This window comes from Oncorhynchus mykiss, chromosome 27 (genome assembly GCF_013265735.2).
Source record: "Oncorhynchus mykiss isolate Arlee chromosome 27, USDA_OmykA_1.1, whole genome shotgun sequence".
NCBI classification, from domain to species: Eukaryota; Metazoa; Chordata; class Actinopteri; order Salmoniformes; family Salmonidae; genus Oncorhynchus; species Oncorhynchus mykiss.
The window spans coordinates 46,667,969-46,695,731 of record NC_048591.1 but is presented as its reverse complement, the minus strand read 5'-3'; the positions used below and the strand labels follow the sequence as shown (position 1 = coordinate 46,695,731).

Here is a 27,763-nt window from a genome sequence, read left to right as displayed (position 1 = left end):
TAGAGATAATAGAGCTAGTAGAGATAGTAGGGCTAGTAGGGCAGGTAGATATAGTAGGGCTAGTAGAGATAGCAGGGCTAGTAGAGATAGATAGATAGTAGGGCTAGTAGAGATAGTAGGGCTAGTAGAGATAGTAGGGCTAGTAGAGATAGTAGGGCTAGTAGGGCAGGTAGAGATAGTAGGGCTAGTAGGGCAGGTAGAGATAGATAGATAGTAGGGCTAGTAGCGATAGATAGATAGATAGAAGGGCTAGTAGAGATAGTAGAGATAGTAGAGCTAGTAGAGATAGTAGGGCTAGTAGGGCTAGTAGGGCAGGTAGAGATAGATAGATAGTAGGGCTAGTAGCGATAGATAGATAGAAGGGCTAGTAGAGCTAGTAGAGATAGTAGGGCTAGTAGGGCAGGTAGAGATAGATAGATAGTAGGGCTAGTAGAGATAGTAGGGCAGGTAGAGATAGTAGGGCCGGTAGAGATAGTAGGGCTAGTAGAGATAGTAGGGCTAGTAGAGATAGTAGGGCTAGTAGAGATAGTAGGGCTAGTAGAGATAGTAGGGCTAGTAGAGATAGTAGAGATAGTAGGGCTAGTAGAGATAGTAGGGCTAGTAGAGATAGTAGGGCTAGTAGAGATAGTAGGGCTAGTAGGGCAGGTAGAGATAGTAGGGCTAGTAGAGATAGTAGGGCAAGTAGAGATAGTAGGGCTAGTAGAGATAGATAGATAGTAGGGCTAGTAGAGATAGTAGGGCAGGTAGAGATAGTAGGGCTAGTAGAGATAGTAGGGCTAGTAGAGATAGTAGGGCTAGTAGAGATAGATAGATAGTAGGGCTAGTAGCGATAGTAGGGCAGGTAGAGATAGTAGGGCTAGTAGAGATAGTAGGGCAAGTAGAGATAGTAGGGCTAGTAGAGATAGATAGATAGTAGGGCTAGTAGAGATAGTAGGGCAGGTAGAGATAGTAGGGCTAGTAGAGATAGTAGGGCTAGTAGAGATAGTAGGGCTAGTAGAGATAGATAGATAGTAGGGCTAGTAGAGATAGTAGGGCTAGTAGAGATAGTAGGGCAGGTAGAGATAGTAGGGCTAGTAGAGATAGTAGGGCTAGTAGAGATAGTAGGGCTAGTAGAGATAGATAGATAGTAGGGCTAGTAGAGATAGTAGGGCAGGTAGAGATAGTAGGGCAGGTAGAGATAGTAGGGCCGGTAGAGATAGTAGGGCCGGTAGAGATAGTAGGGCCGGTATCATATACTGACAGGAAGTCAGGAACAGTTCACTACATGGAAGAACGCAATCAACCCCTGTCTGTCTGTCCGTCCTCACCTCTGTCTGTGTAGTGTCTACCCACTGAGCTGGGGCCAGTATGTCTCACAGGAGGAGAATACTACCCCCCCTTCATCCTCTCTCTCCATCTCTAAACCTCCCCATCTCTCTCTCCAAACCTTCCCCATCTCTCTCTCCAAACCTCCCCCATCTCTCTCCATCTCCAAACCTCCCCCATCTCTCTCCATCTCCAAACCTCCCCCATCTCTCTCCATCTCCAAACCTCCCCCATCTCTCTCCATCTCCAAACCTCCCCCTCACTCTCACTCTCTCCAAACCTCCCCCTCACTCTCTCCATCTCCAAACCTCCCCCTCACTCTCTCCATCTCCAAACCTCCCCCTCACTCTCTCCATCTCCAAACCTCCCCCTCACTCTCTCCATCTCCAAACCTCCCCCTCACTCTCTCCATCTTCAAACCTCCCCCTCACTCTCTCCATCTTCAAACCTCCCCCATCTCTCTCTCCAAACCTCCCCCATCTCTCTCTCCAAACCTCCCCCATCTCTCTCTCCAAACCTCCCCCATCTCTCTCTCCAAACCTCCCCCATCTCTCTCTCCAAACCTCCCCATCTCTCTCTCCAAACCTCCCCCATCTCTCTCTCCAAACCTCCCCCATCTCTCTCTCCAAACCTCCCCATCTCTCTCTCCAAACCTCCCCATCTCTCTCTCCAAACCTCCCCCATCTCTCTCCATCTCCAAACCTCCCCATCTCTCTGTCAAATGTTTTGGTACTTTACATGGGTCTGACATCAGACATTGATGACAGAGACAGGCATGATGACGAGAATCATCTCATACAAGGTTCAATACATTCTATTTCCAGTTCTCATCCAACAGCTGGAGCTTGCCGGGTTATTAAACAAAGGCTTGGGCTTGCGTCCCAAATGGCACCCTATCTGGTCAAAAGTAGTGCACTACATAGGGAATAGGGTGCCAATTGGGATGCAAGTCTGTGACTGCACCAGACTAATCCTGCATGGTACGAAGGAAGGAAAAGTGGTTCTTCATTAGAGCTTTGATCTGCTCCAGCACCTTAAAATAAATCAGATTCAGAACAGAAAGACATTAGGCCTACTCATTGACTCCAACATGATTAGGGTAAAATCTCCACTCGTAATCCAACAAAAAGACCAGTTAAGTCCTCATCAGATCAGACATCAATAGCATTACCTCCGCTGTCCTGTAGCCAACACCTCCTCTGTCCTGTAGCAAACACCTCCGCTGTCCTGTAGCCAACACCTCCTCTGTCCTGTAGCAAACACCTCCGCTGTCCTGTAGCCAACACCTCCTCTGTCCTGTAGCCAACACCTCCTCTGTCCTGTAGCAACCACCTCCTCTGTCCTGTAGCAAACACCTCCTCTGTCCTGTAGCAAACACCTCCTCTGTCCTGTAGCAAACACCTCCTCTGTCCTGTAGCAAACACCTCCTCTGTCCTGTAGCCAACACCTCCTCTGTCCTGTAGTGTCCTGTAGCCAACACCTCCTCTGTCCTGTAGCCAACACCTCCTCCATACCTCCTCTGTTCTGTAGCTAATACCTCATCCATTGCTCCTCCGTTCTGTAGCTAATACCTCCTCCGTTCTGTAGCTAATACCTCCACCGTTCTGTAGCTAATACCTCCTCCGTTCTGTAGCTAATACCTCCTCCGTTCTGTAGCTAATACCTCCTCTGTTCTGTATCTAATACCTCCTCTGTTCTGTAGCTAATACCTCCTCCGTTCTGTAGCTAATACCTCCTCCGTTCTGTAGCTAATAGTTCTGTAGCTAATACCTCCTCCGTTCTGTAGCTAATACCTCCTCTGTTCTGTAGCTAATACCTCCTCCATACCTCCTCCGTTCTGTAGCTAATACCTCCTCTGTTCTGTAGCTAATACCTCCTCCGTTCTGTAGCTAATACCTCCTCCATACTTCCTCAGTTCTGTAGCTAATAACTGGTCCGTTCTGTAGTTCTGTAGCAGTCAGCTACCCCTGCCCTTCTCCTGACCTACCACCCCACAGTCAGCTAACTCTGCCCCCTTCCTGACCTACCACCGCCCAGACAAGTACCCCTGCCCCTCCATGCAACCACCCCCCATTCAGCTACCCCGGCCCCCCCACCCTACCACCCCCAGTCAGCAATCCCCCCCATCCTACCAACCCCCCAGTCAGCAACCCCCCATATCCTACCAACCCCCCAGTCAGCTACCCCCCATATCCTACCAATCCCCCAGTCAGCTAACCCCCATCCTACCACCCCCAGTCAGCTACCCCCCATCCTACCACCCCCAGTCAGCAATCCCCCTTATCCTACCACCCCCCAGTCAGCCAACCCCATCCAACACCCCCCAGTCAGCTACACCCCCCTATCCAATACCCTCCCAGTCAGCTACCTCCCCCCATCCAACACCCCCCAGTCAGCTCACCCACCCATCCAACACCCCCCAGTCAGCTACCCTCCCAGTCAGCTACCTCCCCCCATCAACACCCCCCAGTCAGCTACCCCCACCCATCCAAAACCCCCCAGTCAGCTACCCTACCCCACCCCCCAATCAGCTAACCCCCCAATCAGCTAACCCCCCATCCAACACCCCCCAATCAGCTAACCCCCATCCAACACCCCCCAATCAGCTAACCCCCCTGTCCTGCCACCCCCAATCAGCTAACCCCCAATCAGCTAACTACAATCAGCTAACCCCCCTGTGCCGCCCCCCCCCAATCAGCTAACCCCCAATCAGCTAACCCCCCTGTCCTGCCACCCCCCAGTCAGCTAACCCTCAGTCAGCTAACCCCCTGTCCTGCCACCCACCCAGTCAGCTAACACCCAATCAGCTAACCCCCAATCAGCTAACCCCCCTGTCCTTCCACCCCCCAGTCAGCTAACCGCCCTGTCCTTCCACCCCCCAGTCAGCTAACCCCCATCCAACACCCCCCTGTCAGCTACCCCCACCCATCCAACACCCCCCAGTCAGCTACCCTCCCAGTCAGCTACCTCCCCCCCATCAACACCCCCCAGTCAGCTACCCCCACCCATCCAAAACCCCCCAGTCGCTACCCTACCCCACCCCCCAATCAGCTAACCCCCAATCAGCTAACCCCCCATCCAACACCCCCCAATCAGCTAACCCCCATCCAACACCCCCCAATCAGCTAACCCCCCTGTCCTGCCACCCCCCAATCAGCTAACCCCCAATCAGCTAACCCCCTGTGCTGCCACCCCCCAATCAGCTAACCCCCAATCAGCTAACCCCCCCTGTCCTGCCACCCCCCAGTCAGCTAACCCCCAATCAGCTAACCCCCCCTGTCCTGCCACCCCCCCAGTCAGCTAACCCCCAATCAGCTAACCCCCAATCAGCTAACCCCCCCTGTTCTGCCACCCCCCAGTCAGCTAACCCTCAGTCAGCTAACCCCCTGTCCTGCCACCCACCCAGTCAGCTAACCCCCAATCAGCAAACCCCCAATCAGCTAACCCCCCTGTCATTCCACCCCCCAGTCAGCTAACCCCCAGTCAGCTAACCGCCCTGTCCTGCCACCCCTCAGTCAGCTACCCCCCTGTCCTTCCACCCCCCAGTCAGCTAACCCCCATCCAACACCCCCCTGTCAGCTACCCCCACCCATCCAACACCCCCCAGTCAGCTACCCTCCCAGTCAGCTACCTCCCCCCATCAACACCCCCCAGTCAGCTACCCCCACCCATCCAAAACCCCCCAGTCGCTACCCTACCCCACCCCCCAATCAGCTAACCCCCAATCAGCTAACCCCCCTGTCCTGCCACCCCCCAATCAGCTAACCCCCAATCAGCTAACCCCCTGTGCTGCCACCCCCCAATCAGCTAACCCCCAATCAGCTAACCCCCCCTGTCCTGCCACCCCCAGTCAGCTAACCCCCAATCAGCTAACCCCCCCTGTCCTGCCACCCCCCCAGTCAGCTAACCCCCAATCAGCTAACCCCCAATCAGCTAACCCCCAATCAGCTAACCCCACTGTCCTTCCACCCCCCAGTCAGCTAACCCCCAGTCAGCTAACCGCCCTGTCCTGCCACCCCTCAGTCAGCTACCCCCCTGTCCTTCCACCCCCCAGTCAGCTAACCCCCATCCAAAACCCCCCTGTCCTGCCACCCCCCAGTATTATATTATTTCACTTAGTATTATTACTATTATTGTAATATTGTTTCATTCACTTCTCTGTGACCTACATTGTTGGAGCTCCGAGCAGAAGAATTTCACCCTACCCTGCAATTACATCTGCGGCCATTGTGCATTAAATATTATGGTATGTAAAGTCCATGATATGAAAGACAAGACACAGAGAGACACTCACCACTGGTTTACTGACAGTGTTCAACAGGGCTTGTAGGAGCTGAGCCTCTTTATCCATGTCTAGAAGGAGACACACAGAAGAAATTACGATATTAAGTTATGCAATTTATTACGCACAAAACACAGATTCATCATACATGTTAATCCCAGGGTAACAGTCCATTCATGTACAGTCAAAACTCTTCTCTGTCCTTGAACCCCAATGGTGGGACCAGCTTCCCCCTTGATGCAAGGACAGCAGAGTCACTACCCACTAGCGCCGACTAAGATGATAACTTTGTTATTGAGGGGAAAACATGTACTTCACTACGACTGTGATGTGGTTGTCTCACCTCGACCATCTTAAGATGAAAGATAAAAGTCACCCTGGATAAGAGAGTCTACTAAAATAATTAAAATGACACTAAGCTACAGGACTGTTATGCGAGCACAGACTGGAATAGGTTCCGGGATTCTTCCGATGGCATTGAGAAGTACACCACATCAGTCACTGGCTTCAACAATAAGTACGTCGATGATGTTGTCCCCACAGTGACCGTACGTACATACCCCAACCAGAAAGCAATGGATTTACAGGCAACATCCACACTGAGTTAAAGGGTAGAGCTGCCACTCTCAAGGAGCAGGACTCTATCAAATCAAATAAAATGTATTTACATAGCCCTTCGTACATCAGCTGATATCTCAAAGTGCTGTACAGAAACCCAGCCTAAAACCCCAAACAGCAAACAATGCAGGTGTAGAAGCATGGAAGCTAATCCGGAAGCTTGTAAGAAATCTCGCTTTGCCCTCCGACATCAAACAGGCAAAGCATCAATACAGGACTATGATTGAATCGTACTACGCCGGGTCCGACGCTCGTCGGATGTGGCTTCAAACTTTTACAGACTACAAAGGGCAAGTAACACTGAAACATGCATGAGAGCATCAGCTGTTCCAGACGACTGTGATCTCCGTAGCCGATGTGAGTAAGACCTTTAAACAGGTAAACATTCACAAGGACGCAGGGCCAGACGGATTACCAGGACGTGTACTGTGAGCATGCGCTGACAAACTGGCAAGTGTCTTCACTGACATTTTCAATCTCTCCCTGTCTGAGTCTGTAATACCAACATGTTTCAAGCAGACCACCATAGTCCCTGTGCCCAACAACACTAACCTGCATAAATGACTACTGACCCGTAGCACTCACATCAGTAGCCATTAAGTGCTTTGAAAGGCTGGTCATGGCTCACATCAACACCATTATCCCAGAAACCCTAGACCCACTCCAATTTGCATACCGCCCCAACAGATCCACAGATAATGCAATCTCTATGGTACTCAACAGTGCCCTTTCCAACCTGGACAAAAGGAACACCTACAGCTGAAGTCGGAGGTTTACATAGACCTTAGCCAAATACATTTAAACTCAGTTTTCACAATTCCTGACATTTAATCAGAGTAAAAATTCCCCGTCTTAGCTCAGTTAGGATCACCACTTTATTTTTACAGTGTGAAACGTCAGAAAAAAAGTAGAGACAATGATTTATTTCAGCTTTTATTTCTTTCATCACATTCCCAGTGGGTCAGAAGTTTACATACACTGAATTAGTATTTAGTAGCATTGCCTTTCAATTGTTTAACTTGGGTCAAACGTTTTGGGTAGCCTTCCGCAAGCTTCCCACAATAAGTTGGGTGAATTTTGGCCCATTCCTCCTGACAGAGCTGATGTAACTTTTCTGTAGGATTGAGGTCAGGGCTTTGTGATAGCCACTCCAATACCTTGACATTGTTGTCCATAAGCCATTTTGCCACAACTTTGGAAGTATGCTTGGGGTCATTGTCCATTTGGAAGACCCATTTACGACCAAGCTTTAACTTCCTGACTGTCGTCTTGAGATGTTGCTTCAATATATCCACATCATTTTCCCTCATGATGCCAACTATTTTGTGAAGTGCACCAGTCCCTTCTGCAGAAAAGCACCCCACAACATGATGCTGCCACCCCCGTGCTTCAAGGTTGGGATGGTGTTCTTCTTGCAAGCCTCCCCCTTTTTCCTCCAAACATAACGATGGTCATTATGGCCAAACTGTTCTATTTTTGTTTCATCAGACCAGAGGACATTTCTCCAAAAAGTATGATCTTTGTCCCCATGTGCAGTTGCAAACCGATTAGTGGCTTCTTCCTTGCTGAGAGGTCTTTCAGGTTATGTCGATATAGGACTCGTTTAACTGTGGATATAGACACTTTTGTACCGGTTTCCTCCAGCATCTTCACAAGGTCCTTTGCTGTTGTTCTGGGATTGATTTGCCCTTTTCACACCAAAGTATGTTCATCTCTAGGAGACAGAATGTGTCTCCTTCCTGAGCGGTATGACGGCTGCGTGGTCCCATGGTGTTTATAATTACGTACTATTGTTTATACAGATTAACAGAATAACCTTCAGGAATTTGGAAATTGCTCCCAAGGATGAAGGGTCTAAAATTTTGTTTCTGCCATTACATAATTTTCTGGAATTTTCCAAGCTATTTAAAGGCACAGTCAACTTAATGTATGTAAACTACTGAACCACTGGAATTGTGATACAGTGAATTATAAGTGAAATAATCTGTCTGTAGAAAATTGTTGGAAAAATGACTTGTGTCATGAACAAAGTAGATGTCCTAACCGACATGCAAGAACCGACTAACAAGAAATGTGGTGTGGTTGAAAAACTGGTTTTAATAGGGTAAAGCCCTGGGGATCCCAACAGCTGAGTGTTGGTGATCTGGTTACTGGTGTTGGTGATCTGGTTACTGGTGTTGGTGATCTGGTTACTGGTGTTGGTGATCTGGTTACTGGTGTTGGTGATCTGGTTACTCACTGACACATTGCGTTCGGTTCTGATATAAAAGTAAACGATGTATCAAAGTTATTCTATTCAATCTACTTCAATAATGTATAATTATTAATTACGCTACTAATAAATGGATAGTAATATGACAAAATGCCTGGGGACTCATTTCCACCAGAGAGTAACGGTTAATGTGATTGGATGTTAATTATTTGACGAGGCTACCTGTATTTGACATTGTGTTGTTATTTCGCTGAACACTAGATGGTTTAATTTCATTTTTTTGGCAGTGAAACGAGGCTACTCAGGCGAGAGAGAGAAGAAAAAAAATGTTTTAAAAAATTGCGAATTACATTTTTATTTGACCCCTGACCCCCAGTTTGGGAATACCTGGTGTAATGGAATGTATGTCCTTGTGTAGTTTTGTTTTTGTCATAGCCAGTCAAAAAATAACATTCTATGTCACAACAGGGCTGAATATTCAGTGCATTTCACTACCATAAAAGGCCTGATTGGTTGAGAGATGGTTGTCCATCTGGAAGGTTCTCCCATCTCCACAGAAGCTCTGTCAGAGTGACCATCGGGTTCTTGGTCATCTCCCTGACCAAGGCACTTTTCCCCTCGATTGGTCAGTTTGGCCGGGCGGCCAGCTCTAGGAAGAGTCTTAGTGGTTCCAAACTTCTTCCATTTAAGAATGATGGAGGCCACTGTGTTCTTGGGGACCTTCAATGCTGCAGAAATGTTTTGGTATCCTTCCCCAGGTCTGTGCATCGACACAATCCTGTCTCGGAGCTCTACGGACAGTTCCTTCGACCTCATGGTTTGGTTGTTGCTCTGACATGCAACGTCAACTGTGGAACCTTATATAGACAGGTGTGTGCCTTTCCAAATCATGTCCAACCAATTGAATTGACCACAGGGGGACTCCATGTTGTAGAAACATCTCAAGGATGATCAATGGAAACAGGATGCACCTGAGATCAATTTAGAGTCTCATAACAAAGGGTCTGAATACTCATGTAAATAAGGTATTAGTTTCATATTTGTAATAAATTTGCAAAAATGTCTAAAAACCTGTATTCGTTTTGTAATTACGGGGTATTGTGATGTCATTATGGGGTATTATGATGTCATTATGGGGTATTGCTACCATTATTATGTCTTATGGTATTATGACCATGTCATAATGTGTTACGACGCTGGGTGTCAAGCAAAGTGTTGCAATTGGGTACTTTTTCCACCACTGCCCCTTCGCCCAGCCCCTTGTCACAGCCCCTGTTCCTGTCCCAGCCCCTGACCCAGCCCCTTGTCCCAGCCCCTGTTCCTGTCCCAGCCCCTGACCCAGCCCCTGTTCCCGTCCCAGCCCGTTCCTTTCCCAGCCCCTTGACCCAGCCCCTGTTCCTGTCCCAGCCCTTGTTCCTGTCCCAGCCCCTGGTCCTGTCCCAGCCCCTGGTCCTGTCCCAGCCCCTGGTCCTGTCCCAGCCCCTGGTCCTGTCCCAGCCCCTGGTCCTGTCCCAGCCCCTGGTCCTGTCTCAGCCCCTGGTCCTGGCCCAGCCCCTGGTCCTGGCCCAGCACCTGTTCCTGGCCCAGCCCCTGTTCCTGGCCCAGCCCCTTGTCCCAACCCCTGGCCCAGCCCCTTGTCCCAACCCCTGACCCAGCCCCTGTTCCTGTCCCAACCCCTGACCCAGCCCCTGTTCCTGGCCCAGCCCTTTGTCCCAACCCCTGACCCAGCCCCTGGTCCCAACCCCTGACCCAGCCCCTGTTCCTGTCCCAACCCCTGACCCAGCCCCTGTTCCTGTCCCAGCCCCTGGTCCCAACCCCTGACCCAGCCCCTGTTCCTGGCCCAGCCCCTGGTCCCAACCCCTGACCCAGCCCCTGTTCCTGTCCCAACCCCTGACCCAGCCCCTGACCCAACCCCTGGTCCTCTCCTTCAGCTTAAATAGCCACCCCTCGGGCCACTGGCCCTCCTTACCTCCAGGTTCTTTCTCCATCTGCTTGGCGGTGGTGCTGGTCTGTCCCTGTCCCAGTTCAGCCTCCAGCCCCTTCCCTCCTCCAACCACCCCATTGTAGATACTGTCCATGGAGGGGGGGGTGCTTCGACTCTTCTGTGGCGAGGGAGGGGGGCTGTCCTTCATCTGACCACCTCCTCCTCCTCTCTCTCCCCCTTGCCGCTCCTTGAGCTTCTTCTGCAGACGCTCGTAGGTCTTGCTGGCCCTTTCGTCGCGGTGGACGAACGGCGGCGGGCGTCCATGTGGGGAATGAGAATCTGCCGAGACTGGGAGGAGACCAGACACACAGACACTTAGACACACAGAACAGGTATGTAGTACAGACACAGAGACATGCAGAACAGGTATGTACAGACACACACACAGAGCCTTCAGACAGTATTCATACCCCTTGACTTATTCCACATTACAGGGTTACAGCCGGAATTTAAAATGGATTCAATTTAGATTTGTCTTGAGTCAATAAGTACACTACCCCTTTTGTTATGTCAAGCCTAAATAAGTTTAGTAAAAAATGTGCTTAACAAATCACATAATAAGGTGTATGGACTCTGTGTGCAATAATAATGCTTAATATGATTTTTGTCATGACTACCTCATCTCTGTACCCCCACAGACAATTATCTGTAAGGTCCCTCAGTTGAGCAGTGAATTTTAAACACAGATTCAACCACAAAGACCAGGGAGGTTTTCCAATGACTCAAAAAAGAAGGGTAGATGGGTAAATATAAAACAGACATAGAATATCCCTTTGAACATGGTGAAGTTATTAATTACACTTTGGATGGTGTATCAATATACCCAGTCACTACAAAGATACAGGCGTCCTTCCTAACTCAGTTGCCGGAGAGGAAGGAAACCACTCAGGGATTTCACCATGAGGCCAATGGTGACTTTAAAACAGTTACAGAGTTTAATGGCTGTGATAGGAGAAAACTGAGGATGGATCAACAACATTGTAGTTACTCCACAATACTAACCTAAATGACAGAGTGAAAAGAAGGAAGCCTGTACAGAATACAAATATTCAACAACAACAAAAAATTGTCCTGAATACAAAGTGTTGTGTTTGGAGCAAATCCAATACATTACTGAGAATAACAATGTTGGAGGCCACTATGTTCTCAAACGGAACAAGTCTGGAACCACCAAGACTCCTCCTAGAGCTGGCCGCCCGGCCAAACTGAGCAATCAGGCGAGAAGGGCCTTGGTCAGGGAGGTGACCAAGAATCCAATGGTCACTCTGACAGAGCTCTAGTGTTCGTCTATGGAGATGGGAGAACCTTCCAGAAGGACAACCATCTCTGCAGCACTACACCAATCAGGTATTTATGGTAGAGTGGCCAGACGGAAGCCACTTCTCAGTAAAAGGCACATGACAGCCTGCTTGGAGTTTGCCAACAGGCACCTAAAGGACTAAACAAGATTCTCTGGTCTGATGAAACCAAGATTTTATTTTTTGGCCTGAATGCCAAGTGTCACGTCTGGAGGAAACCTGGCACCATCCCTAAGGTGAAGCATGGTGGTGGCAGCATCATGCTGTGGGGATGTTTTTTTTTCAGTGGCAGGGACTGGAGACTAGTCAGGATCGAGACAAAGATGAACGGAGCAAATACAGAGAGATCCTTAATGAAAACCTGCTCCAGAGCGCTCTGGACCTCAGACTGGGGTGAAGGTTCACCTTCCAACAGGAAAACGACCCAAAGCACACAGCCAAGACAATGCAGGAGTGGCTTCGGGACAAGTCTCCGAATCTCCTTGATTGGCCCAGCCAGAGCCCGGACTTGAACCCGATCGAACATCCCTGGAGAGAACTGAAAATAGCTGTGCAGCGACGCTCCCCATTCAATCTGACAGAGCTTGAGAGGATCTGCAGAGAAGAATGGGAGAAACTCCCCAAATACAGGTGTGCCAAGCTTGTTGCGTCATACCCAAGAAGACTTGAGGCTGTTATCGCTGCCAAAGGTTCTTTAACACAGAGTAAATTGGCTGAATATTAATGTAAATGTCACATTTCATATTTTATTTTATAAATTTGCTAAAATGTCTATAAACCTGTTTTTGCTTTGTCATTACTGTGTGTAGATTGATGAGGAAAAACAACAATTTAATCAAATTTAGAATAAGACTAAAGTAACAAAATCTGGGAAAAGTCAAGGGGTCTGAATACTTTCTGAATGCTCTGTATGTAGTGTACAGTGTGTACTATTTAGTGTATACTATGTAGTGTGTAGCTTATACTATGTAGTACATATCATATAGTGTATAGTGTATACTATGTAGTGTGTAATGTATACTATGTAGTGTATACTATGTAGTGTGTAGTGTATACTATGTAGTATGTAGGTTATACTATGTAGTGCATAATAGGAAGTGTGTAGCGCATACTATGTAGTGTGTAGTGCATACTATGTAGTGTGTAGTGTACACTATGAAGTGTGTAGTATTCTATGTAGTGTATACTATGTGGTGTGTAGTGTATACTATGTAGTGTATACTATGTGGTGTGTAGTGTATACTATGTAGTGTACACTATGAAGTGTATTCTATGTAGTGTACACTATGTGGTGTGTAGCGTATACTATGTAGTGTGTATACTCACCCTGCTCTGAGTAAATGTGTGCCGGGTGGTACTGTGGTATATACTGGGAGCTCATGTCCCCCACACCCCCCGCCATGCCTGTGTAGAGGTGGGGTGGGGGGGGCAACATGGCGGGGTGGGGGATGAAGGCGGGCAGGTGGGCGTGGGGTGGAGGAGGGGGGTGGTGCAGGGGGGAGTGGCCCCCAGGGTGGAACTCTGGCTGCTGAGGTAAGACCAGAACACGTCGTACTCCATTCTCCTCTATGATCTGATGGACGGAGAGAGCGAGAGAGGTAGGAAGAGAGAGCGAGAGAGAGGTAGGGAGCGAGAGAGAGGTAGGGAGCGAGCGAGAGAGGTAGGGAGCGAGAGAGAGGTAGGGAGCGAGAGAGAGGTAGGGAGCGAGAGAGAGGTAGGGAGCGAGAGAGAGGTAGGGAGCGAGAGAGAGGTAGGGAGCGAGAGAGGTAGGGAGCGAGAGGGGTAGGGAGCGAAAGGGGTAGGGAGCGAGAGGGGTAGGGAGCGAGAGGGGTAGGGAGCGAGAGGGGTAGGGAGCGAGAGGGGTAGGGAGCGAGAGGGGTAGGGAGCGAGAGGGGTAGGGAGAGAGAGGGGTAGGGAGAGAGAGGGAGCGAGGTAGGGAGAGAGAGCGAGCGAGGTAGGGAGAGAGAGCGAGCGAGGTAGGGAGAGAGAGCGAGCGAGGTAGGGAGAGAGAGCGAGCGAGGTAGGGAGAGAGAGCGAGCGAGGTAGGGAGAGAGAGCGAGCGAGGTAGGGAGAGAGAGCGAGCGAGGTAGGGAGAGAGAGCGAGCGAGGTAGGGAGAGAGAGCGAGCGAGGTAGGGAGAGAGAGCGAGCGAGGTAGGGAGAGAGAGCGAGCGAGGTAGGGAGAGAGAGCGAGCGAGGTAGGGAGAGAGAGCGAGCGAGGTAGGGAGAGAGAGCGAGAGCGGGAGGGAGAGAGAGCGAGGTAGGGAGGGAGAGAGAGAGAGAGAGAGAGCGATGGGGAGAGAAAGAGAGAGAGAAAACAACAATTATTATTGGTAACTTCTGTATATGATCTGAGACAACAGGTTATTAGGGGTTACAAATGTTTGATTGTGTCTGAGGACGTAGAGTGATTCAGACATGAAATCAGGAGGCCAAAATCAGACTTATGGAAGGAGAACGGGTATGTGTAAGCATCTACAGAGCCTTCTGAAAGTATTCCACATGTGTTACAGCCTGAATTCAAAATGGATTAAAAAAAAAACATTTTTTCTTCACCCATCAGCACACAATAACCCATAATGACAGTGAAAACATGTTTTTTTTTAAAAATTTTATTCTTGCAATGTCTTGAAAATGAAACACAGAAATCTAATTTACATAAGCAGTCATACACCTGGAGTCAATACATGTTAGAATCAACTTCGGCAGCGATTACAGCTGTGTCTTTCTGGGTAATTCTCAAAGAGTGATTACAGCTGTGTCTTTCTGGGTAATTCTCTAAGAGTGATTACAGCTGTGAGTCTTTCGGGGTAAGTCTTAAGAGCTTTGCACACCTGGATTATACAATATGTGTACATTATTCTTGTAAAAATATTTCAAGATCTGTCAGGTTGGTTGTTGATCATTGCTAGACAGCCATTGTTCAAGTCTTGACATAGATTTTGAAGCCAATGTCATTCAATGTCAGGAACATTCAATGTCCTCTTTCTAAGCAACTCGGGTGTAGATTTAGCCTTGTTTTTTAGGTTATTGTCCTGTTGAAAGGTGAATTAATCTCCCGGTGTCCAGTGGACAGCAGCTTGAACCAGGTTTTGCTCTAGGATTTTGCCTGTGCTAAGCCCTATTCAGTTTATTTTTATCCTAAAAAACTCCCTACTTCTTGCCGATGACAAAAATACCCATAACATGATACAGCCACCAACATGCTTGAAAATATGGAGGCAGTTACTCAGTGATGCGTTGTGTTGGATTTGCTCCGAACATTTTCAGGACAAAAATATATAGTTTAATTTTTGTTGCAGTTTTATTTTAGTACCTTATTGCAAACAGGATGCATGTTTTGGAGTATATATATATATATTTGTTCTGTACAGGCTTCCTTCTTTTCCCTCTGTCCTTTAGCATTCTGGAGTAACTACACTGTTGTTGAGCCATCCTCAGTTTCCTCCTGTACATGCTCCCGAGTAGCACAGTGGTCTAAGGCACTGCATCTCAGTGCAAGAGGCGTCGCTAGTCTCTGGTTCGAATCCAGGCTGCATCACATCCGGCTGTGAATGGGAGTCCCATAAGGCAGAGCACAATTGGCCCAGCCGGTGTAGGCCGTCATTGTAAATAATAATTTGTTCTCAACTGTCTCGCCTAGTTAAATATTTATTTTTATAAAATGTAAAAAAAATTGTAACGGTTTGAAAGTCACCATTGGCCTCCTGGTGAAATCCCTGAGTGGTTTCCTTCCTCTCCGGCAACTGAGTTAGGAAGGAAGCCTGTATCTTTGTAGTGACTGGGTGTATTGATACACCATCCAAAGTGTAATTAATAACTTCACCATGCTCAAAGGGATATTCAATATCTGCTTTTTTATATATTCCGTTTATTTAATCTACCAATTCACTGCTCAATTGAGGACCTTACAGGTCTTAACTGTACGTGTGGGGTACAGATATGTTTAAACACTATTATTGCACACAAAGCAAGTTATCGTGTGACTTGTTAAGCAAACTGTTACTCCTGAACTTTAAGCCACAACAAAGGGCTTGAAAACTTATCGACTCTAAGACATTTTCAGCTTATTGACTAAAACATTTCTAAAAACCCGATTCCACTTCCAGGTCAGTGACCCCCCAAAAAATCTAAATTTAATACATTTTAAATTCAGGCTGTAATGTAACAAAATTTAAAAAAGGTCAAGGGGTCGGAGTACTTTGTGTAGGCCAGTGACCCCCCCAAAAATCTACATTTAATACATTTTAAATTCAGGCTGTAATGTAACAACATTTTTAAAAGGTCAAGGGTCGGAGTACTTTCTGAAGGCACTGTACATTACAAAGGTCAAATCCAATTTAAATTGTAGGTGTGTGTTTGTGTGTCCACGAGACAGGAAGAGAGGGAGAGCATACCTGTGAAACGTATCCAGGAGGCACATATATTGGAGGCACTGAACCATTAGGGGACATCATGGGAACCTGAGCAGGGCCTACAGAGGAAAATAAACACATCAACAAGGATTAAAACATTTGTGTCATATATTTATCCCCCCCCCTCCCCCCCAGGCAAAAGTTCAAGTCAACTTGTATACGTGAAGAAGGCAGACGGATTTTGTATTTAATTTTCAATAACCTCCCATTGGTTCAATAGAGAATTTTCTAACCATCTCAATGATCTCAAGTCCACTCAGTCAATATATCAGTCTCCTGGAGAGCCTATCGATGTACATCAGCGCATTTTCTAAAAAAAAAAAAAAAATCGATCAAAGTTTCAAACTGACTCTCTCAGATAAAACTACTACACTGTTAGCGGAACAGACAACTTTACAGGGAGTTCTGAGGAATAACAGCGATCCTCCTGTGTCTGAGGTGGTTATGGATTCATCCCAACTGGCACCGGAATCCTCACCTAAAGGCACTAGCTAGGTAATAGGGAGTCATTTGGGATGCACTGAACCGCAAGCTAGCAGAAACTGACAGCTCAGCAGATTGGAAGAGAGGGAGGGAGGGAGAGAGAGAGGGGAGAAAGGGAGAGGGAAAAGGAGAGGGAAAAGGAGAGAGGGGAGAAAGAGGGAGAGAGCGGGGAGAGAGGGGGAGAGAGCGGGGAGAGAGAGGGAGAGAGCGAGAAAGAGGGAGAAAGAGGGAGAAAGAAGGAGAGAGCGGGGAGAGAGAGGGAGAAAGAGGGGAGAAAGAGGGGAGAAAGAGGGGAGAGAGCGGGGAGAGAGCGGGGAGAGAGAGGGAGAGAGGGAGCGAGAGAGAGAGGGAGAGAGAGAGGGAGAGAGAGAGGGAGAGAGAGGGAGAGAGAGAGAGGGAGAGAGAGAGGGAGAGAGAGAGAGGGAGAGAGAGAGGGAGAAAGGGGGAGAGAGAGAAAGGGGGAGAGGGGGGAGAAAGGGGGAGAGGGGGGAGAAAGGGGGAGAGGGGGGGAGAAAGGGGGAGAGGGGGGAGAAAGGGGGAGAGGGAGGGAGAAAGGGGGATAAAGGGGGAGAGGGGGGGAGAAGGAGAGGGGGAGAGAGAGAGGGGGAGAGAAGGAGAGGGGGAGAGAGAGAGGGGGAGAGAGAGAGGGGGAGGAGAAGGAGAGAAAGGGAGAAGAAGAGAAAGGGAGCACTCTGCCTAGCTGGCACTTTCTTTAACACATTCCTGCACTGTGAACGCAGGAGATAAACATGAAAACGAAAGTCCACCACACGTACACACACACACACACACACACACACACACACTAACCTCCCGACTGTCCTGGCGACAGAGCGTTTCTGTTCATATTGAACGTAGAAGGTAGACGGAGAAAATACAGGTAAAATAGTAGTCTTTTAGTTAGGCTTTAGAGGCCCCTTATACAGAGACAGGCTAGTACTGTGCTATTCTATCCCTGCCCCTCCCCCCACTCCCCTGAGTGGTCAGAATAGGCCCCTCCTACCAGTTGTGGAAGTACACATCAGCAGTCAGGACAAAGAACACTTCCGTGTTATGTCTCCTAATCTTTTGATTGGGCTTGACGATTATATCATGAAATTCATGAAAACAATGGTAATTTCAGGGATACAGTCGCTGGGGGAATTCTACACACCACCTGTGCAGTCTTCACACTTTGCCACATTAAATTTACGTTTGATTATTTTTCCTATCGATCTATGAAAAACTTAGTCCACATTTTGAAAAAGCCAAATAAAAATTATAGAAATCACCCAAGTTAGAAATTAAATTAGAAATTAAACATTAAAAGGAGGTTGTTTTGATAATAACTTAATACTAGGTGGAAGCAACCAGGCATCAGAGCGGTACGTCTTTTTGAATACGATGACATACACTGAGTGGACAAAACATTGGAGTCAACATGGGCCAGCCTCCCTGTGGGAAGCATGAGTGAGTGAGTGGGTGGAGAGACAGAGGGTGGGTATGTTGAGTGAGAAGAGAGACAGAGGGTGGGTATGTTGAGTGAGAAGAGAGACAGAGGGTGGGTATGTTGAGTGAGTGGTGGGGAGGGACAGAGGGTGGGTATGTTGAGTGAGTGGTGGGGAGGGACAGAGGGTGGGTATGTTGAGTGAGTGGTGGGGAGGGACAGAGGGTGGGGGGTGTTGCGTGAGAGGAGAGACAGCAGCACCCGTATGTCATGACAACTTTTTACATTAATTTTTTACCAGATGTAGGTAGGCTATTTAGGATTGTCATTATGGAGATTATTTCCAAACCTTTTTCTCTGTAAAACGTTAATAAACTAGAACTGATGGCCATCGAGAAATACCAGCGACAGGAAATACCAGCAACAGGAAATACCAGCAACAGGAAAACAACTTTAGGCGCTCTAGACAGCATTACATACATTCGATAGGAGGTGGTTTAAACTGCATTCTAATGTCCACTTTGCTTATGGAAAACCGTAGCAAGTAAAGGGATTACGCAGGTGTATAAAATCATGAAATGGGTTTCCGTGGCCGAGCAGCCGCACACAAGCCTAAGATCACCACGCTCATTGCCAAGCGTTGGCTGGAGTGGTGTAAAGCTCGCCACCATTGAAATCTGGGTTTGGCGGATGCCAGGAGAATGCTACCTGCCCGAATGCATAATACCCAACTGTAAAGTTTGGTGGTGAAAGGAATAATGGTCTGGGGCTGTTTTTCATGGTTCAGGCACCTTAGTTCCAGTGAAGGGAAATCATAACGCTACAGCATACAATAACATTCTAGACGATTCTGTGCTACCAACTTTGTGGCAACAGTTTGGGGAAGGCCCTTTCCTGTTTCAGCATGATAATGCCCCCATGCACAAAGTGAGGTCCATACAGAAATAGTTTGTCGAGATCGGTGTGGAATAACTTGATTAGCCTGACCTTACCCCCATCGAACGCCTTTGGGATGAATTGGACCGCCAACTGCAAGCCAGGCCTAATCTCCCAACATCAGTGCCGGCCTCACTAATGCTCTTGGCTGAATGAAAAACAAGTCCCCACAGCAATTGTTATAGCAGCATTGTTCCAACATCTAGTGGAAAACCTTCCCAGAAGAGTGGAGGCTGTTATAGCAGCATTGTTCCAACATCTAGTGGAAAACCTTCCCAGAAGAGTGGAGGCTGTTATAGCAGCATTGTTCCAACATCTAGTGGAAAACCTTCCCAGAAGAGTGGAGGCTGTTATAGCAGCAATGTTCCTACATCTAGTGGAAATTCTTCCCAGAAGAGTGGAGGCTGTTATAGCAACAATGTTCCAAAATGTAGTAGAAACCTTCCCAGAAGAGTGGAGGCTGTTATAGCAGCAATGTTCCAACATCTAGTGGAAAGCCTTCCCAGAAGAGTGGAGGCTGTTATAGCAGCACGGGGGGAGGGGCAAACTCCATATTAATACACCTTGACAGCAGGTGTCCGCATACATTTGGTCATGTAGCATAATTTTGAAATGTCTATATCACAGGTGTCTTGTGTAACCTACCTACAGCTGGCAAAAGGATTTAATAAATAGCCTGTAACTTCAGTTTATTGTTGTTGTAGCCTTGCGTTGTTATGCAATTATTAATGGCCGTGTTTAATTAGTGAAAATGGGAAGTTATCAATTGTGAACACGGTCACAGTTCAATCGCAATTGCCGGACCAGCTGTTATTAGAATGCATTAGACAGGCTACAGGTTTTTATTTAGGTTTTTAATCACTGGCTGTTTGTTTACAAGCATAGGCCTATTCAGTTCTTATCCATGTTATTAATATTTGATTCAGTGATTGAAATTACAACCCAATCCTCAATAGCCCATTCCATTAAAACCCAATCCTCAATAGCCTATTCCATTTCCATTACAACCCGATCCTCAATAGCCTATTCCATTTACAACCCAATCCTCAATAGCCTATTCCATTACAACCCAATCCTCAATAGCCTATTCCATTACAACCCAATCCTCAATAGCCTATTCCATTTACAACCCAATCCTCAATAGCCTATTCCATTTACAACCCAATCCTCAATAGCCTATTCCATTTACAACCCAATCCTCAATAGCCTATTCCATTAAAACCCAATCCTCAATAGCCTATTCCATTTCCATTACAACCCGATCCTCAATAGCCTATTCCATTTACAACCCAATCCTCAATAGCCTATTCCATTACAACCCAATCCTCAATAGCCTATTCCATTACAACCCAATCCTCAATAGCCTATTCCATTAAAACCCAATCCTCAATAGCCTATTCCATTACAACCCAATCCTCAATAGCCTATTCCATTTACAACCCAATCCTCAATAGCCTATTCCATTAAAACCCAATCCTCAATAGCCTATTCCATTTCCATTACAACCCAATCCTCAATAGCCTATTCCATTACAACCCAATCCTCAATAGCCTATTCCATTAAAACCTAATCCTCAATAGCCTATTCCATTTCCATTACAACCCGATCCTCAATAGCCTATTCCATTTACAACCCAATCCTCAATAGCCTATTCCATTACAACCCAATCCTCAATAGCCTATTCCATTACAACCCAATCCTCAATAGCCTATTCCATTAAAACCCAATCCTCAATAGCCTATTCCATTACAACCCAATCCTCAATAGCCTATTCCATTACAACCCAATCCTCAATAGCCTATTCCATTTACAACCCAATCCTCAATAGCCTATTCCATTACAACCCAATCTTCAATAGCCTATTCCATTTACAACCCAATCCTCAATAGCCTATTCCATTACAACCCAATCTTCAATAGCCTATTCCATTTACAACCCAATCCTCAATAGCCTATTCCATTACAACCCAATCTTCAATAGCCTATTCCACCACGGCAACAGAAGAACTTCTTCCCTCAAATGAGTTTGTCAATTTGAACTAGGCAAGCTGCTAAATCATTCATTTTACTACTTGCCTGGGTTACTGTAGGCTATCTGATGTAGGCCTATCAGGCTCTCGGTCACCTGCATGTAGCTAACCAAACCATGGCAAAGTTTAATTACAATCAGAGACCCAGATTTTAGTCAGTTGGACTGGCCTATGCCTATTGAAATGACAAGTCAATCTAATCTCACAAATAGGCCATTCATTAAAAAAACAGTCTGCAGTAATAAACATCATAATTGCCAGAAAATTGCCTTAACTTCATCACAAGTGTTTCTTGCACAGAGAATTTGAGATTCTCTGTCATTTCTTAAACTCTCCTGTCAGATGTATCTATACATCCGGCGCCGACAGAGATGGCCGCCTCGCTTCGCGTTCCTAGGAAACTATGCAGTTTTTTGTTTTTTTACGTGTTATTTCTTACATTAGTACCCCAGCTCATCTTAGGTTTCATTACATACAGTCCCAAGCATTTCGCTACACTCGCATTAACATCTGCTAACCATGTGTATGTGACAAATAAAATTTGATTTGATTTTAGTTATGCACATGCAGATAAGGGATATATTTACAATGATAAACTACGTGGTTTGAGCCCAGAATGCTGATTAACTGAAAGCTGTGGTATATCAGACTGTATTGCACAAGTATGACACAAAAAAAAAGTATTTTTTACTGTTCTAATTACTTCGGTAACCAGTTCGCGGCATATTTAAATTCCTTTAATTCACATTAGAGCTCAATAATTATTGTTTTAAATGGAAAACCATATTTTGCTTGTTACGTTGATATTCCTACTTAATTTGCTCGATAAAGTTATGGAAAAAGGGTATACTGACTAAATGAGGCGACCCATGCTGTGAATTTTTTTGGGGGAGGGGGCGAGTTTTCATGCCTTGTGGGTGGGTTAAATTAAATTAATTAATTAGAGTCCAGCCATGAGTGGGCCTGGGAGGGCATAGGCCCACCCACTTGAGTGCCAGGTGGAGCCAGGCCCAGCCAACCAGAATTAGTTTTCCCCCCACAAAAGAGTGGACAGAAATACTCCTCAACACCCCCACATCCTCCGAAGATCCCGCAGGCGAAAAAGCCGTTACACGTGGTCTGTGGTTGTGAGGCCGGTTGGATGTAATGCCAAATTCTCATCAAACAAAAGTTGGAAGCGGCTTACGGTAGAGAAATTAACATTAAATTATCTGGCAACAGCTCTGGTGGATATTCCTGCAGTCTGCACGCCAGTAGCACACTCCCTCAAAACTTGAGACATCTGTGGCATTTTTTTGTGTGACCAAACTGCACATTTTAGAGTGGGCTTTTAATGTCCCCAGCACAAGGTGCACATGTGTAATGATCATGCTTCTTGATAGGCTACACCTGTCCGGTGGATGGATTATCTTGGCAAAGGAGAAATACTCACTAACAGGGTTGTCAACTAATTTGTGCTCCACATTGTAGAGAAATACGCTTTTGTGCGCTTGGAATTTTTTTTCCTTCAAAATCAACTCTTCACGTGCAACACAGCCTCCAGCCAGGCAGTGTTGCAGCGCGAGGCGGGATAGGCAATATAGGATTTGTAGTTCTTTTGACGTTGGGCGATCATTTTATCAGCTATGAAACAAAACTGCAAAAATACTTTGAAGAACAGCTAGTGCGGCATTTATTTGACTATAAATGAGATCATAGTGGAATATGCCGGCGCCGCGGAGCCCTGAGCACCCAACTACGTCGCTCAGTCTTACCCCGCCAAAGCCAAAAATCAACCCTTATTTGGCAGGTGATCATTTTAGGCCCTTATTGGAGTCGACATGAGCCAGCACCCCTGTGGAACGCTTTCGACACCTTGTAGAGTCCCTGCCCTGATGAATTGAGGCTGTTCTGAGGGAGAAAAGGATGAAAGGGGTGCAACTCAATATCAGGAAGGTGTTTTTAAAATGTTTGGTATACTCCATGTATATCCATTGCTCAAACTCAGTAAATTTGTTTAGGAATCATTGATAAACAGCAATATTCAAAACCATTTTTTTATTTTTTTTTATTTTTAAAGCAGATTTAAGTCCGGGTGTAGATTGGACAATTCAGAAACAAGTCAATTCCTCTTTGGGAAGCAATTCTGGTGTGTCTTTGCATAAAACAAAATGTGTGCAATTGTCCCGCAGAACTCTTCCCCAGCGTAAGGTTGTATATAAAGTTATATTTGTGTTTGGGGTAAATCACCTGATGATCCAGGACGGAGTAGCAGTAGCAGAGAACACTACAGTTGCTCGATATCTTGTTGGGTTTCCATGGAGAGGAAAGATGACAGGGTCACAGTCACACTAACCAGGGACACACACACACACACAGCTGGGTCACTCTACCCTATAAGCACATCTGAATGAAACAACCCTGTCTCCTCTATCTACCACTGCAGTATGTGCACAAAAGGATAGGATCGAAGTAAGCTCCATTTGTGGAATTTGTAATAGGCTAAATGCTAAATGGTATATGGACTTTGTAAGAAATTCCATAAAATGTTTCATAAAAATGTATGATTATTTTAAACATCTACACTACATGACCAAAAGTATGTGGACACCTATGCTTCAAACATCTCATCATGGGGTTATTAATATAGAGTTGGTCCCCCCCCCCCCTTTGCTGCTATAACAGCCTCCTCTCTTCTGGGAAGGCTTTCCACTAGATGTTGGAACATTGCTGCTATAACAGCCTCCACTCTTCTGGGAAGGCTTTCCACTAGATGTTGGAACATTGTTGCTATAACAGCCTCCACTCTTCTGGGAAGGCTTTCCACTAGATGTTGGAACATTGCTGCTATAACAGCCTCCAGTCTTCTGGGAAGGCTTTCCACTAGATGTTGGAACATTGCTGCTATAACAGCCTCCACTCTTCTGGGAAGGCTTTCCACTAGATGTTGGAACATTGCTGCTATAACAGCCTCCTCTCTTCTGGGAAGGCTTTCCACTAGATGTTGGAACATTGCTGCTATAACAGCCTCCACTCTTCTGGGAAGGCTTTCTACTAGATGTTGGAACATTGCTGCTATAACAGCCTCCACTCTTCTGGGAAGGCTTTCTACTAGATGTTGGAACATTGCTGCTATAACAGCCTCCAGTCTTCTGGGAAGGCTTTCCACTAGATGTAGGAACATTGCTGCTATAACAGCCTCCACTCTTCTGGGAAGGCTTTCCACTAGATGTTGGAACATTGCTGCTATAACAGCCTCCAGTCTTCTGGGAAGGCTTTCCACTAGATGTTGGAACAATGCTGCTATAACAGCCTCCACTCTTCTAGGAGGGCTTTCCACTAGATGTTGGAACATTGCTGCTATAACAGCCTCCACTCTTCTGGGAAGGCTTTCCACTAGATGTTGGAACATTGCTGCTATAACAGCCTCCACTCTTCTGGGAAGGCTTTCCACTAGATGTTGGAACATTGCTGCTATAACAGCCTCCACTCTTCTGGGAAGGCTTTCCACTAGATGTTGGAACATTGCTGCTATAACAGCCTCCACTCTTCTGGGAAGGCTTTCCACTAGATGTTGGAACAATGCTGCTATAACAGCCTCCACTCTTCTGGGAAGGCTTTCCACTAGATGTTGGAACAATGCTGCTATAACAGCCTCCACTCTTCTGGGAAGGCTTTCCACTAGATGTTGGAACATTGCTGCTATAACAGCCTCCACTCTTCTGGGAAGGCTTTCCACTAGATGTTGGAACATTGCCGCTATAACAGCCTCCACTCTTCTGGGAAGGCTTTCCACTAGATGTTGGAACATTGCTGCTATAACAACCTCCACTCTTCTGGGAAGGCTTTCCACTAGATGTTGGAACATTGCTGCTATAACAGCCTCCACTCTTCTGGGAAGGCTTTCCACTAGATGTTGGAACATTGCTGCTATAACAGCCTCCAGTCTTCTGGGAAGGCTTTCCACTAGATGTAGGAACATTGCTGCTATAACAGCCTCCACTCTTCTGGGAAGGCTTTCCACTAGATGTTGGAACATTGCTGCTATAACAGCCTCCAGTCTTCTGGGAAGGCTTTCCACTAGATGTTGGAACAATGCTGCTATAACAGCCTCCACTCTTCTAGGAGGGCTTTCCACTAGATGTTGGAACATTGCTGCTATAACAGCCTTCACTCTTCTGGGAAGGCTTTCCACTAGATGTTGGAACATTGCTGCTATAACAGCCTCCACTCTTCTGGGAAGGCTTTCCACTAGATGTTGGAACATTGCTGCTATAACAACCTCCACTCTTCTGGGAAGGCTTTCCACTAGATGTTGGAACATTGCTGCTATAACAGCCTCCACTCTTCTGGGAAGGTTTTCCACTAGATGTAGGAACATTGCTGCTATAACAGCCTCCACTCTTCTGGGAAGGCTAGATGTTGGAACATTGCTGCTATAACAGCCTCCACTCTTCTCGGAAGGCTTTCCACTAGATGTTGGAACATTGCTGCTATAACAGCCTCCACTCTTCTGGGAAGGCTTTCCACTAGATGTTGGAACATTACTGCTATAACAGCCTCCATTCTTCTGGAAAGGCTTTCCACTAGATGTTGGAACATTGCTGCTATAACAGCCTCCACTCTTCTGGGAAGGTTTTCCACTAGATGTAGGAACATTGCTGCTATAACAGCCTCCACTCTTCTGGGAAGGCTTTCCACTAGATGTTGGAACATTGCTGCTATAACAGCCTCCACTCTTCTGGGAAGGCTTTCCACTAGATGTTGGAACATTGCTGCTATAACAGCCTCCACTCTTCTGGGAAGGCTTTCCACTAGATGTTGGAACATTGCTGCTATAACAGCCTCCACTCTTCTAGGATGGCTTTCCACTAGATGTTGGAACATTGCTGCTATAACAGCCTCCACTCTTCTGGGAAGGCTTTCCACTAGATGTTGGAACATTGCTGCTATAACAGCCTCCACTCTTCTGGGAAGGCTTTCTACTAGATGTTGGAACATTGCTGCTATAACAGCCTCCACTCTTCTAGGAAGGCTTTCTACTAGATGTTGGAACATTGCTGCTATAACAGCCTCCACTCTTCTGGGAAGGTTTTCCACTAGATGTTGGAACAATGCTGCTATAACAGCCTCCACTCTTCTGGGAAGGTTTTCCACTAGATGTTGGAACAATGCTGCTATAACAGCCTCCACTCTTCTGGGAAGACTTTCCACTAGATGTTGGAACAATGCTGCTATAACAGCCTCCACTCTTCTGGGAAGGTTTTCCACTAGATGTTGGAACATTACTGCTATAACAGCCTCCACTCTTCTGGGAAGGATTTCCACTAGATGTTGGAACATTGCTGCAGGGATTTTCTTCCATTCAGCCACAAGAACATTAGTGAGGTCGGGAACATCACGGACAAACTGAAATGGTCCACCCACACAGACAGCATGGTGAAGACGACACAACAGCGCCTCTTCAACCTCAGGAGGCTGATGAAATTTTGCTTGTCACCTAAAACCCTCACAAACCTTTACAGATGCACAATCGAGAGCATCCTGTCGGGCTGTATCACCGCCTGGTACAGCAACTGCACCGTCCTCAACTGCAAAGCTCTCCAGAGGGGAGTGCGGTCTGCACAACGCATCACTGAGGGAAAACTACCTCCCCCTCCACAACACCCAATGTCACAGGAAAGTCAAAAAGATCATCAAGGACAACAACCACCCGAGCCACTGCCTGTTCACCCCACTACAATCCAGAAGGCGAGGTCAGTACAGGTGCATCAAAGCTGTGGAACGAGAGACTGAAAAACAGCTTCTATCTCAAGGCCATCAGACTGTTAAAGAGCCGCCACTAACAGAGAGGCTGCTGCCTACACATACAGACTCAAATCATCGACCACTTTAATAAATGGATGTAATAAAGGTATCACTAGTCACTTTATATAATGACACTTTAATAATGTTTTCAAACCCTACATTACTCATCTCATATGTATATACTGCATTTTAAACCATCTATGCCGCACAGCCATCGCTCATCCATTATTCTTTATGTACATATTCTTATTCCATCCCCTTACATCGAGTGTATTAGGTAGCTGTTGGGGAATTGTTAGATAGTACTGCACTGTCGGGAACTAGAAGCACAAGCATTTCGCTACACTCACATTAACATCTGCATGTGACCAATAAAATGTGATTGTTTTTTCATGCCATGTGCCTCATCACTCGCCACTCCCGTTCTGTGAGCTTGTGTGGCCTACCACTCCACGGCTGAGCCGTTGTTGCTCCTAGACGTGTCCACCTCACAATAACAGCACTTACAGTTGACCGTGGCAACTCTTAGCAGGGCAGAAATTTGACAAACTGACTTGTTGGAAAGGTGGCATCATATGGACGGTGGCACATTGAAAGTCACTGAGCTCTTCAGTTCGGGGCCATTCTACTACCAATATGGAGATTGGATGGCTGTGTTCTCGATTCTATACACTATCGGCAACGGGTGTGGCTGAAATAGCCGAAACCACTCATTTGAAGGTGTGTCCAAATATTTTTTTGTATATTTCATGTATTTAGATCATCAAAGACCCATTGGCTAGACTGAGGAAATAGCCTATAGGATAGTCTAACTGATGGGCTACCTGTGAGTCACTCATTATTCCAACTGCAGAAGAAAAGGTTGTATAACAGACAAAGAAAATAGGGAGAGGCATCATCCTCAGGGAGCTAACAGGGAGCATCCCTCTACCTGATCGTCTCCTTTAATTGTCTTCTCCTGTCCTCTTCCCTCATCTCCTACTCTGCCAT

The 27,763-nt window shown here is 46.6% G+C and overlaps 1 protein-coding gene across 6 annotated transcripts in view; it reads right to left on the bottom strand.

The window, feature by feature from the left end:
• fndc3a (fibronectin type III domain containing 3A) overlaps nt 1-27,763 on the bottom strand; it is a 178,698-nt gene that overhangs the window by 62,586 nt on the left and 88,349 nt on the right. For 3 of the 6 annotated variants that reach the window (XM_036965065.1, XM_036965064.1, XM_036965066.1), the window contains 4 exons: nt 16,095-16,171; nt 13,026-13,272; nt 10,387-10,689; nt 5,600-5,658 (listed from right to left, as the gene is read on the bottom strand). In XM_036965065.1, coding sequence (XP_036820960.1) covers nt 5,600-5,658; nt 10,387-10,689; nt 13,026-13,272; nt 16,095-16,171 — 686 coding nt within the window. Of the gene's footprint in view, nt 1-2,476; nt 3,314-5,599; nt 5,659-10,386; nt 10,690-13,025; nt 13,273-16,094; nt 16,172-17,405; nt 17,535-27,763 lie in introns of those variants that run through there. The other 3 variants (XM_036965067.1, XM_036965069.1, XM_036965068.1) reach the window with 3 other exon arrangements.